Raw genomic sequence first — 13,926 nt, forward strand, 5'->3', positions numbered from 1 at the left:
TGAATTATGTTAGATTAGTAATGAACAACAAAACAATTTTGAGATTTTATAATGAATGATTATGGGTGCAGTTGCTACTAGGCAATATTAATTACATATTCTGGTTTTCTTCAGACTAATACTGAGTGAATACCTCTGTCTGCATGAGGAAGATTTGGTTTCCAAAGATTCTTTTTCTAGGGACTGGAAGGTGGGTCTGCATAAATCTTAGCCATAGTATCTTGCCTTGAGTTACCAGTAGTCATTATTTCAAACAATTTTCAAAATAAGCTCTTTAAACAAGCAACATATGTATTTTTTTCTTTTTGTATGGATTGATGTGACAAATGATCAATACTTATCTTCTGAAATGAACCCAGGTAATTTGTAGAAGATAAAAATAGTATAGCAATGACAAAATTTGAAAAAATATATAAAACATGTAGCCATTAAAAGGTTATTGACAGTGTGAGTGAGTGTGAACGCTTCTATAAAGAACCAGAGATTGTCATTACTGAAACCCTCCTAGAAATTGAATAAAAGGATCATTCTTTGCTTAATCCATACTCCTGAAAATAAAGTATCTGAATTTAAATAATATTAGAAAGAGGTGTAGATACAAATTATTCACTGATCTCACTATTTATTGTTACATTTTCAGTGGCTCCCAAATTAATGAATAATGTAATATACATGTTACACACTTAAATTGTACTTGTGCCTCTGGTGAGTTCGCAAAGTTTCTAGCATACATACAATCTTATATAACATTTAAAAATAATGTACAAAAATGTTCTGCTGGAACAAACAATGTTATTGTCTGTCAAGCAACAATTTATACAAAACTACATCCTTCAGCAATACATTTAAAAACCAGTCATTTATTCAGGTACGCGTTCTCTGACCCAATCACTCCACGCTTTAAGCTCTTGCTTCTTTAGTTCATGCAATGCATTCTTGATAGTGTGGAACTGACCCTTCACACCAAGTTTCTCTAGATTCTTAAAGGTTTCTTCACCCCATGTCAAGGGCACTAGGTCATCTCTATCACCATGACACATAAACAAAGGTGGGAATTCTTGCTGTTCCTTGTAGTTCTCCAAATGCTAAAAAAAGTTACATTACAAATCAGTGTCAACATTACACATAGGTTCTCATAAATTAAGGAAAAAAATTGCAAAACAGTAATAATTCAAGGAAACAGAAAATAAATGACAGAAGTTGGGTGTATTACCACAGCTGTGTTGTAGAAAGTTACCACATTCAAACCAAAAGTGTTGTAATTTGTATCATTTGTAGACAACTAGCGATTGCATACTCAAAATAAAAAAATAATAATAATAAAAAATAAAAAATTAAAAAAAAGACAGTTTATGCTATGAGAAAAAGAGGAGACGACTAGGACAGCATGCTGTCCTGTGGTATGCAAGAGATAGGGCGAATAAACTTCACATAGTTTGACAGAAGTTGCCAAAGATGCCAGACACTAAACTGATTAATGACACAGCTGCTTGCGCACTCAATGAGTGCTCATATGGTTAGAAGCAACTGAGACCAAACCGTGCATATAACATTTATTTATTTATTTATTTATTTATTTATCTCTTGTTCCGGTGATCCATGTTGTGACAGTATCACAGGATATGGAACGTGTCAATTTTACAAGCTTTTGGCTGGAATTTATGGTAATACATAAAACAAAACAAAAACAGTAACTTAGGTCCCACTACAAAAAAAATACATTTTAGATATAGATAGAGATTACAAAACAAAAAACAGTGAACAGTAACTTAGGTCCCACTACAAAAATACATTTTAGAGAGAGATAAAGATTACAAAATAATAAGTGTTACAAAGAAATAAATATTGCAAAATATATGTTCACAATAAAAATATTCAGTATTACAAATACAAATTTGGGCATACATTTGCATTTTACAATGCAAGAGATGTTAAACACTGTAGTTCAGGAACTCTTCTAATGTATAAAATGATCCTTGCAATAGGAACTGCCTTAAGGTTTTTTTGAACAGGAGATCATCATCTACCAAACACTTAATTCTTGAAGGGAGGGCATTAAAAATCTTACAGCCACTGAAATGGACTCCTTTCTGCACCATACTTAGATTTGGCTGTTCATAGTGGATATCATGTTTCCTTCTAGTATTGTGACTGTGATATGCACTATTCAGCTTAAAGATGGATTTTTCTTTCCTTATGAAGCACATCAATGAGAATATATATTGCGCAGTGGATGTAAGTATTTCAAGCTTCTTAAAAAGATTCCTGCATGTGGCTCTAGGATTGACTCCACACATGATCCTTATGGCTTTTTTTTGTACACACAGTACTTTTTTAGCCAGTGGCTGATTTCCCCAAAATATAATTCCAAATGCCATAATTGCATGAAAGTAACCATAATATGCTGACTTCATGGTTTCCATATTTCTATAAGAAGAAACAATGCGCAATGCATATGTTGCTGAACTTAGTCTTTTGCACAGATCCACGATGTGGCTGGACCAATTCAGTTTGCTATCAATATGCAAGCCTAGGTATTTTGAGGAATCTACCCTGTTTATTGTCTGCTCACCTACCTTTACAAATATTTCCTCATCTTTGGTTGTTTTGTGGAACTGGATGTAGTTTGTTTTACAGTAATTTAAAATAAGACCATTAATGTTGAACCAGTTCACCGTTTCATTTAAAATCTTATTTGCCGTTACCTCAAGCTTATCTTCCGAATTATCAATAAGTAGTGTAGTGTCATCCGCGAAAATGGTGAATCTACAATATTCCGTAGAGAGAGGAAGATCATTTAAGTGATAACAAATGGCTACCACTGAGTCTGCTTTCCATGTGGATGCAGTTCTTTAATAAGCAGTGGTGGGGTGTGGGGTAATGAAGAGTGAGCACGACAATGATCCTTATAGCCACAGTTCAGTTAATTGAACATGTCTTTATTTTTACCATGATACATACATTAAAAAAATGCAATCTAGGTCCTGGCTGTGTACTGACTTAAACCCACTGTGGATGTGATCACAGCATGCCCAAAAACTTGGATTCCACATGGACAGCTTTTATTTGCTGCCAGTAATCTCATGTGAAGTCAGCTGACACAGTAATGTGTGTACTGATTGCTCTTAGAATTACTCTGTCAGAGTAATTCATGGATCCTGAAGTTGATGCATTCTCCAGTCTAATAAAAAACACAAGGACATCCTCAGTCATTCTTCCCTGAGAAACTGGAACTGTAGTGATCAAAGGAAAGTTCTTAACTACTGTTGAGTCCATTGCACTTTCATTGGTCATACTCCAAGGGCTGTTATTTACTTGACTCACTTCCTTCATATCGTTTGCATCTGCTTTTAACCACCCAATTTCTTAATGTACTTGTTCTATAACAGTATGTACATCTACACCTTGCTGTCTGTCAGTCATGATTGATTACACAGTTACTCCATTTGCCATCATTGTCGTTTGCAACATGCCAAGCAAAGCTGGTATCTGCTGGATATCTGCTGCAGTCCTACAATCAATGTTTGGTCACTCTGCTGCACAGCCAAAGAAAAGTGCTCTGACAGAAGAAAATTGTCTGCATCAGCCAGAACTATTTCTTCATTCAGATATCACACACAGACTTCCAGGAACAGTACCAAACACTACTACAACTGATGGAAGACAAGGTTTTCTTCTCCCTGCAGGAATAGTAAAGAAACACTGGAGATCACATTTATGACAACATTTTATAAAGGATTTCATTCAGATGAATGCTGGTGGGGCATGGGGGTGATCAATACTAATAACCGTAATCTAGTTAACTGCACAAGTCCTTATTCTTACCACAATACATACATTCACATACAGGGCCAAGGACCTGGCTGCCTACAGACTTAAAAACCCAGCATGAATGTCACTGGAGGCAATGATAGCACACCCAATATCTTTGATTCAGTATAGATAACTTTTACTCGCTGCCAGTGGCCTTGCATGAAGGTGAGTGCTAGAGGGCAAATGTTCTTCCACCCTACTTCCATGGGTTTTTGCAGAGGAAACATTTATTAAATGAAGTGCAGTGGTGTGACACTGGCGTACTACATTCAGCTCAAACTCAGGAAGATGTCACCAAGTGGTTAAATGTTCGGTCTTTCTGCTGTTCAACAATGTTTTCTAATGCAGGTACTGGTATCCAGAAGGAAGACTTGGTAGGGTTTTATGTCACATGGGTGACAAACTCATTAAAGACAGGACACTAGCTAGTGTGGACAATGCAGGGGAAGGAAATTTGTTATGTCCTTTTTAAAGAACTCTCCTGGCATTTGGCTTAATCAATTTAGGATAACAATGGAAAATATAAACCTTTGTGCCCAGATAAGGATTTTCACCTGGCTCCTCCTGAATCTCAATTCAGTGTCATAACCATTGTGCCACCTACTTTGTTGGTACCCAGAAGGTCCAACCAAGGATGCTGAAGAATAGTCATGGCAAACACTATCTGTTATACACCAAAAGAAGACCACAATGCCATTGAAATTATGGTCTATCCTTGCTTGAATCATCAGAAAATGATACGATTAAGTACTGCACACAGAAGGCTTTATGATAGTGCTTTGTAAGGCACATAATCAGCTATAGGTACACTGCTTGTTGCTCAAAGCACCAAATAACTTTTATTGTGGATTTAGCAGGACACACACTGGACTACAAAGCAATGAGGAAACATTCTCTTCAGACATGAGTCCCTGATTAGCTGGCAAATAACTTCAGGCACATTTTGAGTTTGTAAGAAGCTGAAACAAATTAACAGTTACAAAACATCCATCAAAAGAATGCCTTCAGCTGAGGTGGTGTCTATGTATGGTGGTTTATATTTTTAGATGGGAGCAAAGACATCATGTAACTGCTCAAAAAAATTGTTGAACATCTTTTACTCAATACTCTCTTCATCACAGGAAATCCCTACATACAGCATTTGCTTAAAGTTGTAAAAGTAGGCCGGTATTCTGAGTGCAGTTCAGTAGTGTATACTGGGTTTCCAGTCACAGAAAGAAAAAAGTGTCTTGTTATGCTGTCAACAGACCTTAAAGTTAAATTTCAGTCTTAGACCATATGCACACTGTCACCTTCTGGTGAGAAAAGTTGTCAGCATGGGATGTTGCCTGTAAATTGTTGTACACCACAGAAACATTATTTGAACATCCAACCATAATTGTGAGACACAAAACACTGAAGGTATGCCTCATAGTGGTTTCTCATCAGCTGAGGGTCATTATCTACAAATTATGGCTCATAAGTCTCCAAGGAGAACAAACAGCACTGTGTATTGTCTTTTTAGAGGTAACACAGAGGGTTGTATCGATCCAGAAAATACACAGCTGTTTCCACACAATCAACATGGCTTTGATGCATCCATTACAAACAACAGTACAAACCCTCACCATCACAGAGTACAAAGACATTTGGTAAAGAGAACACCTGGGGTGGAACTTGGGTCAAGAGCCTAAAATTCTCTTTACCAACAAGTGCAGGATTTGTCTGTTGCTTGATGATCAACATAAAAGGTTGGACACAACTAGGTACCAATTCATATCTCATGCATGCAGTCCTCCGCAGGTTGAGCAGGGAAGTGGGTTAGTCATATTTTGGACCAGTAACATTTACAGATGTCGAACACCTATCATGACCATTAAGGCTAACCTGAGAGCTATGTAGTATTGGACCAACATTTTTATGGTGGATCTGTCTTGAAAAGTGACAATGCTCAAGCAACTGCACCCACCTCATGAACATCTTCCCACAGAAAGCAGGACTAAATGGAATGCAATGACTTGTGGTAGTGTGACACAAACTCAACTGAGTATACATGCGAGCAATTGAAACTTGCAGTGTAATGTCACACACTGAAATCTCCACATCACAGCACTTGAACATGCCACAAGAGAAACTAAAATAACATGGTGCAGTCCACAGATAAAGTGGAGATAGGCTGCACCTTTTTGCTCATGTTCACAACCAGGTACCATGATATGGGAATTTCAACATGTACCAGGACTGCACACATGTACCCTGTCAACAAGCAAAAACTTAATTATGTAACTTTATTTTTCTAAGATGATAATTAAAACTTTATAACTATCCCTCGTATTTCAACTTGGATAGTGTCTATTCCTTGTATGTGAATTGAAGTAGAGCATTGGTAGCGTAACTGCAGAAATATAAATGAAACTCAAAAATGGAAAACTGGTCCCACTTCTACATCATAGTCAAGACTACTGGTCACCTACTGGGCACTCACACTTATACAAGTATGATCACAAACTCTGGAGGTCATTTTTTATTAAATACTGGACAACAACAATGGCCACTGAGATCAATAAAATATGATATACCATTACAACTCAACTCTAGGCAACAAAGATAATGGCAATAATCATTTAAGCCTTCAACTTTAATTTTACATGATTAATGTATCAAGTATATTTTACCAGTTACATTTTATTTGCTGCATAATACGCGGTATGGCAGTTCTATGCTCATTCATTTAGTTGTCCTTTTTTGCAAAAACAGTCTGATGGGATTGCAGCAATCAGTGATTGTATAATGCCTTGATTGCAGTTTTTTTCCTTTTTCATATGACTGGTTTCAGTTCATTCAGAACCATCTTCAGATCTGATATTTGAGTTACAGGAGTAACCTGTCCAAATTCAGCAACTTTCACATGCTGACGCAGCATGTGAAAATTGCTGGATTTGGACGGGTTACTGAAATATCAGATCTGAAAATGGTTCTGAATGAACTGAAACTGGTCATATGAATAAAAAAAAATTTGCAAACAAGATGGATTATAGATAACATTTAGTTGGCAGTTTATGATTGAAATCCATGCTTACCTTATAAACAACTGAATTGTAGTTGAGGAAGGACGACAAGGCAAAAACTCCTGCCACCTGTGGTTTCAACCTGTATCCAACATGAATGGCCATTGCTCCTCCCATTGAAAAACCACCTTAAGAAAGAGTCGTCCAAAAAATTAGTACTTTGAATGTTTCATAATAAACATCCCTATATATTTCCTTAATACAGTCATTAACTACTTGAGTTCTATTACGTAATGCCACTTCAGAAAAAAACATATTATGTGTGTTCAGAATTTCATTTAATGAAGCCACTGTATTTATACTAATTATAACTACATACTGAGAATTTCTTTAATAAGACACCATTTTGTGGGTACAGATTTTCAGTAAGTGATAAAGTTATTGATCTCAATAAGAATTAAATTCTGGCTTATAGAGGTTTTATTTTGTAGCAGAAGTTTTATTATATAGCACTTAATTTCTTAATATTATTCACAGTTTAGAAAACAAATACACAGCAATGCAAAAAATTTCTTTCTCAAACTTTATACATGCATTATTGGACATTGAGGTTAATTACAAACATGTACTGCTCTGGGAAAGAATCTTTATATAAAAAATACCTATTATTATGTGTTCAAGAGGAATTCCAGACATGACTTCCTTCTCAATCAAATTTACTACTTCTTTTCCCATTGGCTCTATTGTGTCTAGATGTTCAGGTACATCAGGAGAAATATTTTCACGGTCAAACCACACATGACTGGGCTGAAAATTACACAGATGAAATGACAATTACTTTTATATTCAAGACATGAAACAAGTGGATTATGACACTAAGTGAGCAATTAATAGCTATGGTCTTATAATAAATAGCCCAATTGTATGGTACTTTAAATTGATTCTACTTGTTGAAGTATTTGATTTGACAGGAAAACATCAGATTACAGGATGGATACCAGAGACTGAGATCTGGTTTCTGTACAAGTTGTAAATAGCCTTTCACTCCATGTATTTTACCTCTCCTACTTTCATAATTTCAAAGAGAGTATTCCAGTCAACATTGTCAAAAGGGGACATGAAAAGGAAGCGGTGGATGAGAAGGGAGTGAGACAGGATTGCAACTTATTCCAGATGTTATTTAATCTGTACATTGAGCAAGCGGCAAAGGAAACTGTTGTAATTAGGTATAAGTTCAACACAAGCAGTAGACTGAACACAACTTTATTCCACAATAGCATTAACAACTTGAACACAGTATTTAAGTAACATTCAGCAGGAACCAATTATGTACACAAAGAGCTGTAGCAATACACATAGAGAACTGAGCACTGGGGACTGTGGCTTGTTCTGACAGTGATCTCTCTCTGCAGGTGACTCAGCACTGTCACACGCACAGTGAGTTTTGAAAGTACGCACACATATCACTGCATTCCTCCTGTCTTAGAGAGATTACAGATTGTTGAGATGTTCATCCTGTCATTGTCTGCTGGGCTCTGGTTAAGTTGGCATGCTGCAACTGGACCATATGGTCTGAAGTGCTTCAGGCACAGACGCAGTCTGCACCCACCTTTTTGTGCCAAACCACATGACAACACTGGTGATGCCAGGGCTGTTTCCGTGTCAACCTTGGGCATTGGCTATAGTGATGGTGCTGCAGTGCTGATGATACTGGTATCAGCAGTTGCTCAGGAATGGGTGACAGAATCCCTGACAGTGGTGTCAGAAGCAATAGAGGAACTGCTAGTTTGAGCACTGAGGATGCATGACATCACCTGCACTGGAGTGGAGAACTGGCAGCAGCAGGTGACGTGATGCCCGATGTGGAATTTGGTACCATAGAGAAAAACATGGTATTTCTTCACAGCATATATAGTGGCCAAAGCTTCCTTTTCTATCTGAGAGTACCTAGTTTGAGCAAAAGTCAGCATTTTTGAGGCATAAGCAATAGGCCGCCCACAGTCATCGGAGAAATCTATGAGCCAGTGGTGCCCCCAACCCCTACTGTGAAGCATCCACTCCAAGGACAAAGTGTAGGCCTGGATGGTATGTCACTAGGCAGGGCACAGACTGTAACATGGTCTTAAGCATGAAACATGTGGTTTCACAAGCCAGTGACCAGAGACATTGAGCCCCTTTGTGCAGCAAAGCATATAACGGCTGTGCAACTGTCGCTGCCCCAGGCAAAAACTTGTGGCAGTAGGCGACTTTGCCTAGAAGAACCTGAAGTTCTTTGACAGACATAAGGCATGGAAGCGACACAATAGCAGAAACATGTTGATGGTGTGGTTTGAGAAACTTCAAACCCAAGACAAATGATAGAAGGTTGCAAAAATGGACATGTTTCTAAATTATACTTCAACCCAGCCATTTGGAGGACAGAAAAAAAAGAGTACAGAGTTTTTGTATATGTTCCTCAGTGAAGGCACCAGAAACTACAATATCATCCAAATAGTTTGCACAACAAGATGTTCCAAAAAATGTTGAAAAACAGCGGGAGTGCTGGCAAAGCCAAAAGGCAACTGCAAGTACTGGTACAGTCCGAAAGGGGTATTCACATATAACATATGTTATGGCTCTGTATCTAAAGGAAGTTGTAAATAGGCAACCGACAAGTCAATTTTTGAGAAATATTGACCACCTGATACCTTCGCAAACAGTTCATAAAGGTGCAGTATCGGGTATGTATCCACTATAGATTGTGCATTCACAGAAACTAGAATCACTGCAGTGGTGTAATCGACCTGGTGTTTTCTTTACTATAACTAAGGGGGTAGACCATTCACTTGATGCCATAGGCTGAACAATGCCAGATTCCATGATATGATCTAATTCATCATTGACTTGTTCCCTAAGTGCCACTGGAATCAGATGGGCACAGAAGAAATGGAGCTGAGCAGAAGGTTTAATGCTAACAAGCACTTGAAAATTGTTGGCACAGCCCAATCCACAACAGAACAAAGAGTAAAACTCAGAATATAATGCATCTAACTGTGTGTACGGCACCTGTTGAGACACTAAATTCACTTCATCTGAAATGGTAAAACCAACAATTTAAAACCATCTAATCCAAAAAGATTCTCCATAAGTGTGTTACTTACAATAAAAAATGTAAGTGATCAGACTACTGACTTGTAGGTCACTGTAGCAGAGAACTGGCCGAGAATAGGAATACTCTGTTTATTGTAATTTTCCAACTTTCAAGACACAGGAAGAAGCGCAGGGGAGCCCAAGTCGATATAGTTTGTAAGTTTAATAAGGTTATCACAACTCTTGAATCTACTTGCATGTACAGAACTTTACAAAAAACCATAACATCAGTGAACTTGTTTGGTGCAACAGAAATAGTTGATACAATGTTTACATCCATATCCATATCAGGATTGTTGTGCTGAATTTTTGCATTACAAACAGAAGCAATGTGACCTTTTTTCTGAAATTATGACAGGTAGCTCAGCATTTTGGGCATTCTGGACACTCGTGGTTAATGAAAAAATAAGGACAAGATGGGAGCATGTAACACATGTTGCTGGTTACTGGCCTGTTTACTTTGTTGGTGCAGTTGCTGCTGGGAGCGAGGCCAGCAGCCTTGATGCTGTGATTGTGTGCGGACCGCTGTGACCATGTCTTCCTCCTGCAAACTATCTGAAGCTTGATCTAGAGGATTGCTGACACTACTAACCATAACTCAATTTGGTTACCCACAGATTGTGACACCTCAAATGACTGTGCAATACCCAAAACCTAGGAGAAGGGCGGATTTTCACAATGGAGGGCACACTCTACCACCTCACAATCCAGAGCTAAACAAATGATATAGCACCTCTCACCATCTGATCAGCATCACCATCTGATCAGCATATGGCTCTTTACACACATCAGACATAAAATGACAATGACAATTAAACCCATGGAGCTCAATATGATTGATGTTGTTGCCTCCTAAAGCAGTAAAACTCAACCCAAGATGCAATAGCATGCATGCGCTTACAATAGTACTTCGAAAGTAGTTCACAGATGTTAAAGAAGACCGAGTCTGAAAAGGGGTGAGATGACATAAGACTTCGTACATTCTTGGCGATATCCATGAAGGGAACAAGGCACAACAAAAAATAGTGCCTGTAATCCTAAAAGCTTGAAAGCGTTGTCGCAGATGTTTCTTGCATGCATCCCATTCCTCAATGGACTCACTGTATGTAGAAAATGGAGGTGGATAAACCGTGGGGACCACTGAGGGTGAAACTGCGGCCAAGAAACAGCTGGACCATCCAGTTGCTGAGCATGCTTCCCAACATGATGTTCTACATTTCAATGACTGCTTCAAAGCCTATGCTATCTGGATGCTTCACACCAGCACCAGCTTTTCTGATTTTCACTGGTGGGAACTCTGCCTACAGTATATCCTGCATCCCCATAACTCTCCTGACCTCAACCTTCATTAGTCATTGTCCTTAACCCACCCACTCCCTTCCCTGTTCCCAATCCAGCACTACACAGCCCTCTGTTCCACCAATGCACCCACAGTCTTTTTTCTTCTCTCCTTTTCTGCTGCCATGCCTGCTACCCGCACCCTTCCTCCTCCCCACTGTCCCCCTCACAGTAACCCCTCCCCTCCCCCCAGGCCTGCCCACCGTCTAACCATCCGACTGCACCTAGCTGCCCTACCCTCTCTTCACCTCATCCCTGTACACTCCCACAAGCAGCACTTTATCATCCCCCACCCCTACCCTGCTACCCTCCACATCCCCACCCCAGCCTCCTCCTTAGCCCCAACACCCAGTCGCCCTGTTGAAAAGGCTATCCTGGAAGCCACTGAGCAAACAGAGTGCAAGCAACTGCAGATTTTCATGCACGTTGGAACAAATGATGCCTCTCGTCTGGGCTCCAAGGCCATACTTGGATCATTCTAGCAACCAGAACAGAAGGTTGAGAAGACCAGCACTGTGCACAGAGTTTCAACAAGGCTCACAATTTGAAGCATTGTCACCAAACTGATCTTGGCCATTTGGTTCTGAGTCAAGTGAAAGGAGTGAACCAGATACTTCAAAAGTTCTGTGACAAGATGGACTGTGACTTCCTGGACTTGCATCATGGTTTTAGAACTATAGGGGTGCCCCTAAGAGGGTCATGTGCACACTACACATCAGAGGCTGCTACCCAGGTAGCTGACTGTGTGTGGGATGCAAGAATGCATGCAAGAGGTTTTTTTTTTTTTTTTTTTTTTTTTTTTTTTTTTTTTTTTTTTTTTTTTTTTGTACATTAGGTGATTCTGCATCCAACAAAAAGCCCAGAAGTGTCAGTGTAAGATCAAAAGATATTACTCCCACATGTGACAGTATTAAAACCCTAGTGGTTAACAGCCGAAGCATTCACAACAAAGTGCCACAGTTAGAACTGCTCCTGAAAAACAGTCAAGCTCACATAATAACAGGTACACAAAGCTGGCTGAAAACTGCAGTTGATGGCAGTCAGATTTTGGGGGGAAATTTAAAAGCATACCAAAAGGTTAGGCTAATGGGAAATGGAGGTAGCATATTTGTTGCAATAGACAAGAAACTCAAATCCACAAAGATAGAAATTGAAGCTGCCTGTGAGGTTGTTTGCGCAAGACTCAGTGGCTGATGTGGGCATAAAATAGTAATTGGATCCTTCTATCAGCCACAAAGCTCATCTCCTGATGTAACAGAAAACTTCAGAGAAAACTCCAGTTTGCTGGTATGTAGTTTCCTCGGTCATACTGTAATCACTGGTGAAGACTTCAACCATGCAACAATCACCTGGGAAAATAACAATGTTGTTAGTGGTGGGCATGATAAGACATCATGGGAAACATTACTAAATGCCTTCTCTGAAAACTTTCTAGAACAGATAGTTCAGAATCCAATTCATGATGGAAATATATTCAATCTAATGGTAAAATATAGACCAAATCTCTTTGAGGATGTCCACGCTGAAACTGGTATTAGTGATCATGGCGCAGTTGTGGTAACAATGATTAGAAAAGCACAAAGAACAACTAAAACAAGATACATTTGTTCAGTAAACTGAACCTGAGGTCTAGGAGTAACATCTTTGATTAGTAATCACAACGTCCTCAAATCCTGTGTTCGAAACCTGCCAGTGCTTAAATTTTGATTAATAACCAGCATTGGTGACTGAAGACTTCCGGTGTAAGAAGTCACCTTCATTCTGCCAACGGCTTTGTCAAAGATGGCACAGGAGCAGACAGAGGTTCGTGGCACTCTCTTGTCCTTGGGGGTGGGAAGCTGCTCCTACAGGCAGAAGAATCAGCAATGATCAATGGCATGAGGATGCAGAAGGCAATGGAAACCACTGCATTAAAGACAAATAACATATATCCACAGGACATGTAGCCTGTAATTAAAAAAGTGTCACAATGACCTCTCCATTGGCAAAAGATTCCGAGATAGTCCCCCATTCGGATCCCTGGGAGGGAACTGACAAAGGGGAGGTGATCATGAGAAACAGATTGAATAACAAATGAAAGGATAACATTTTATGAGTTGGGGCATGGAATATCAGAAGCTTGAACATGCTAGGGAAACTAGAAAATCTGAAAAGGGCAATGCAAAGGTTCAGGATTTTTGTTCAGATGAGTGTAGAGTAATACCAAAAGCTGCAGAAAATTGTCTAACAGGAGTAGGATTCATTATAAATAGGATGGCAGGGCAGAGAGAGTATTACTGTGAACAGTTCAGTGATAGGATTGTTCTTATCAGAATCGACAGCAAAGCAACAACGACAACAATAATTCAGTTATACATGCCAATGTTGCAAGCTGAAGCTGAAGAGATAGAGAAAGTTTATGAGGATATTGAAAGGGTAATACAGTACATAAAGGGAGATGAAAGTCTAATAGTCATGGGGGAATGAAATGCAGTTGTAGGGGAAGGAGTAGGAGAAAATGTTATGGGAGAATATGGACTGGAGAAATAAATGAGAGAGGAGAAAGACTAATTGAGCTATGTAATAAACTTCAGCTAGTAATAGTGAGTACTCTGTTCAAGAACCACAAGAGGAGGAGATATACTTGGAAAAGGCCAGATGATACAGAAAGATTTCAGAT

General features: G+C 39.0%; 1 protein-coding gene across 2 annotated transcripts in view; it reads right to left on the bottom strand.

Annotated features, from left to right (window-relative positions):
* Positions 1-601: 601 nt before the first annotated feature.
* Positions 602-13,926, bottom strand: part of LOC126187834 (lysophospholipase-like protein 1) — a 66,947-nt gene continuing 53,622 nt past the window's right edge. The window contains exons 2-4 of one of the 2 annotated variants that reach the window (XM_049929138.1): positions 7,463-7,607; positions 6,873-6,988; positions 602-1,085 (exon numbers count right to left, since the gene is read on the bottom strand). In XM_049929138.1, coding sequence (XP_049785095.1) covers positions 861-1,085; positions 6,873-6,988; positions 7,463-7,607 — 486 coding nt within the window. In that variant the 3' untranslated portion in view covers positions 602-860. The remainder of the gene's footprint in view (positions 1,086-6,872; positions 6,989-7,462; positions 7,608-13,926) is intronic. The other variant, XM_049929137.1, reaches the window with a different exon arrangement.

This window comes from Schistocerca cancellata, chromosome 5 (genome assembly GCF_023864275.1).
Source record: "Schistocerca cancellata isolate TAMUIC-IGC-003103 chromosome 5, iqSchCanc2.1, whole genome shotgun sequence".
Taxonomy (NCBI): Eukaryota; Metazoa; Arthropoda; class Insecta; order Orthoptera; family Acrididae; genus Schistocerca; species Schistocerca cancellata.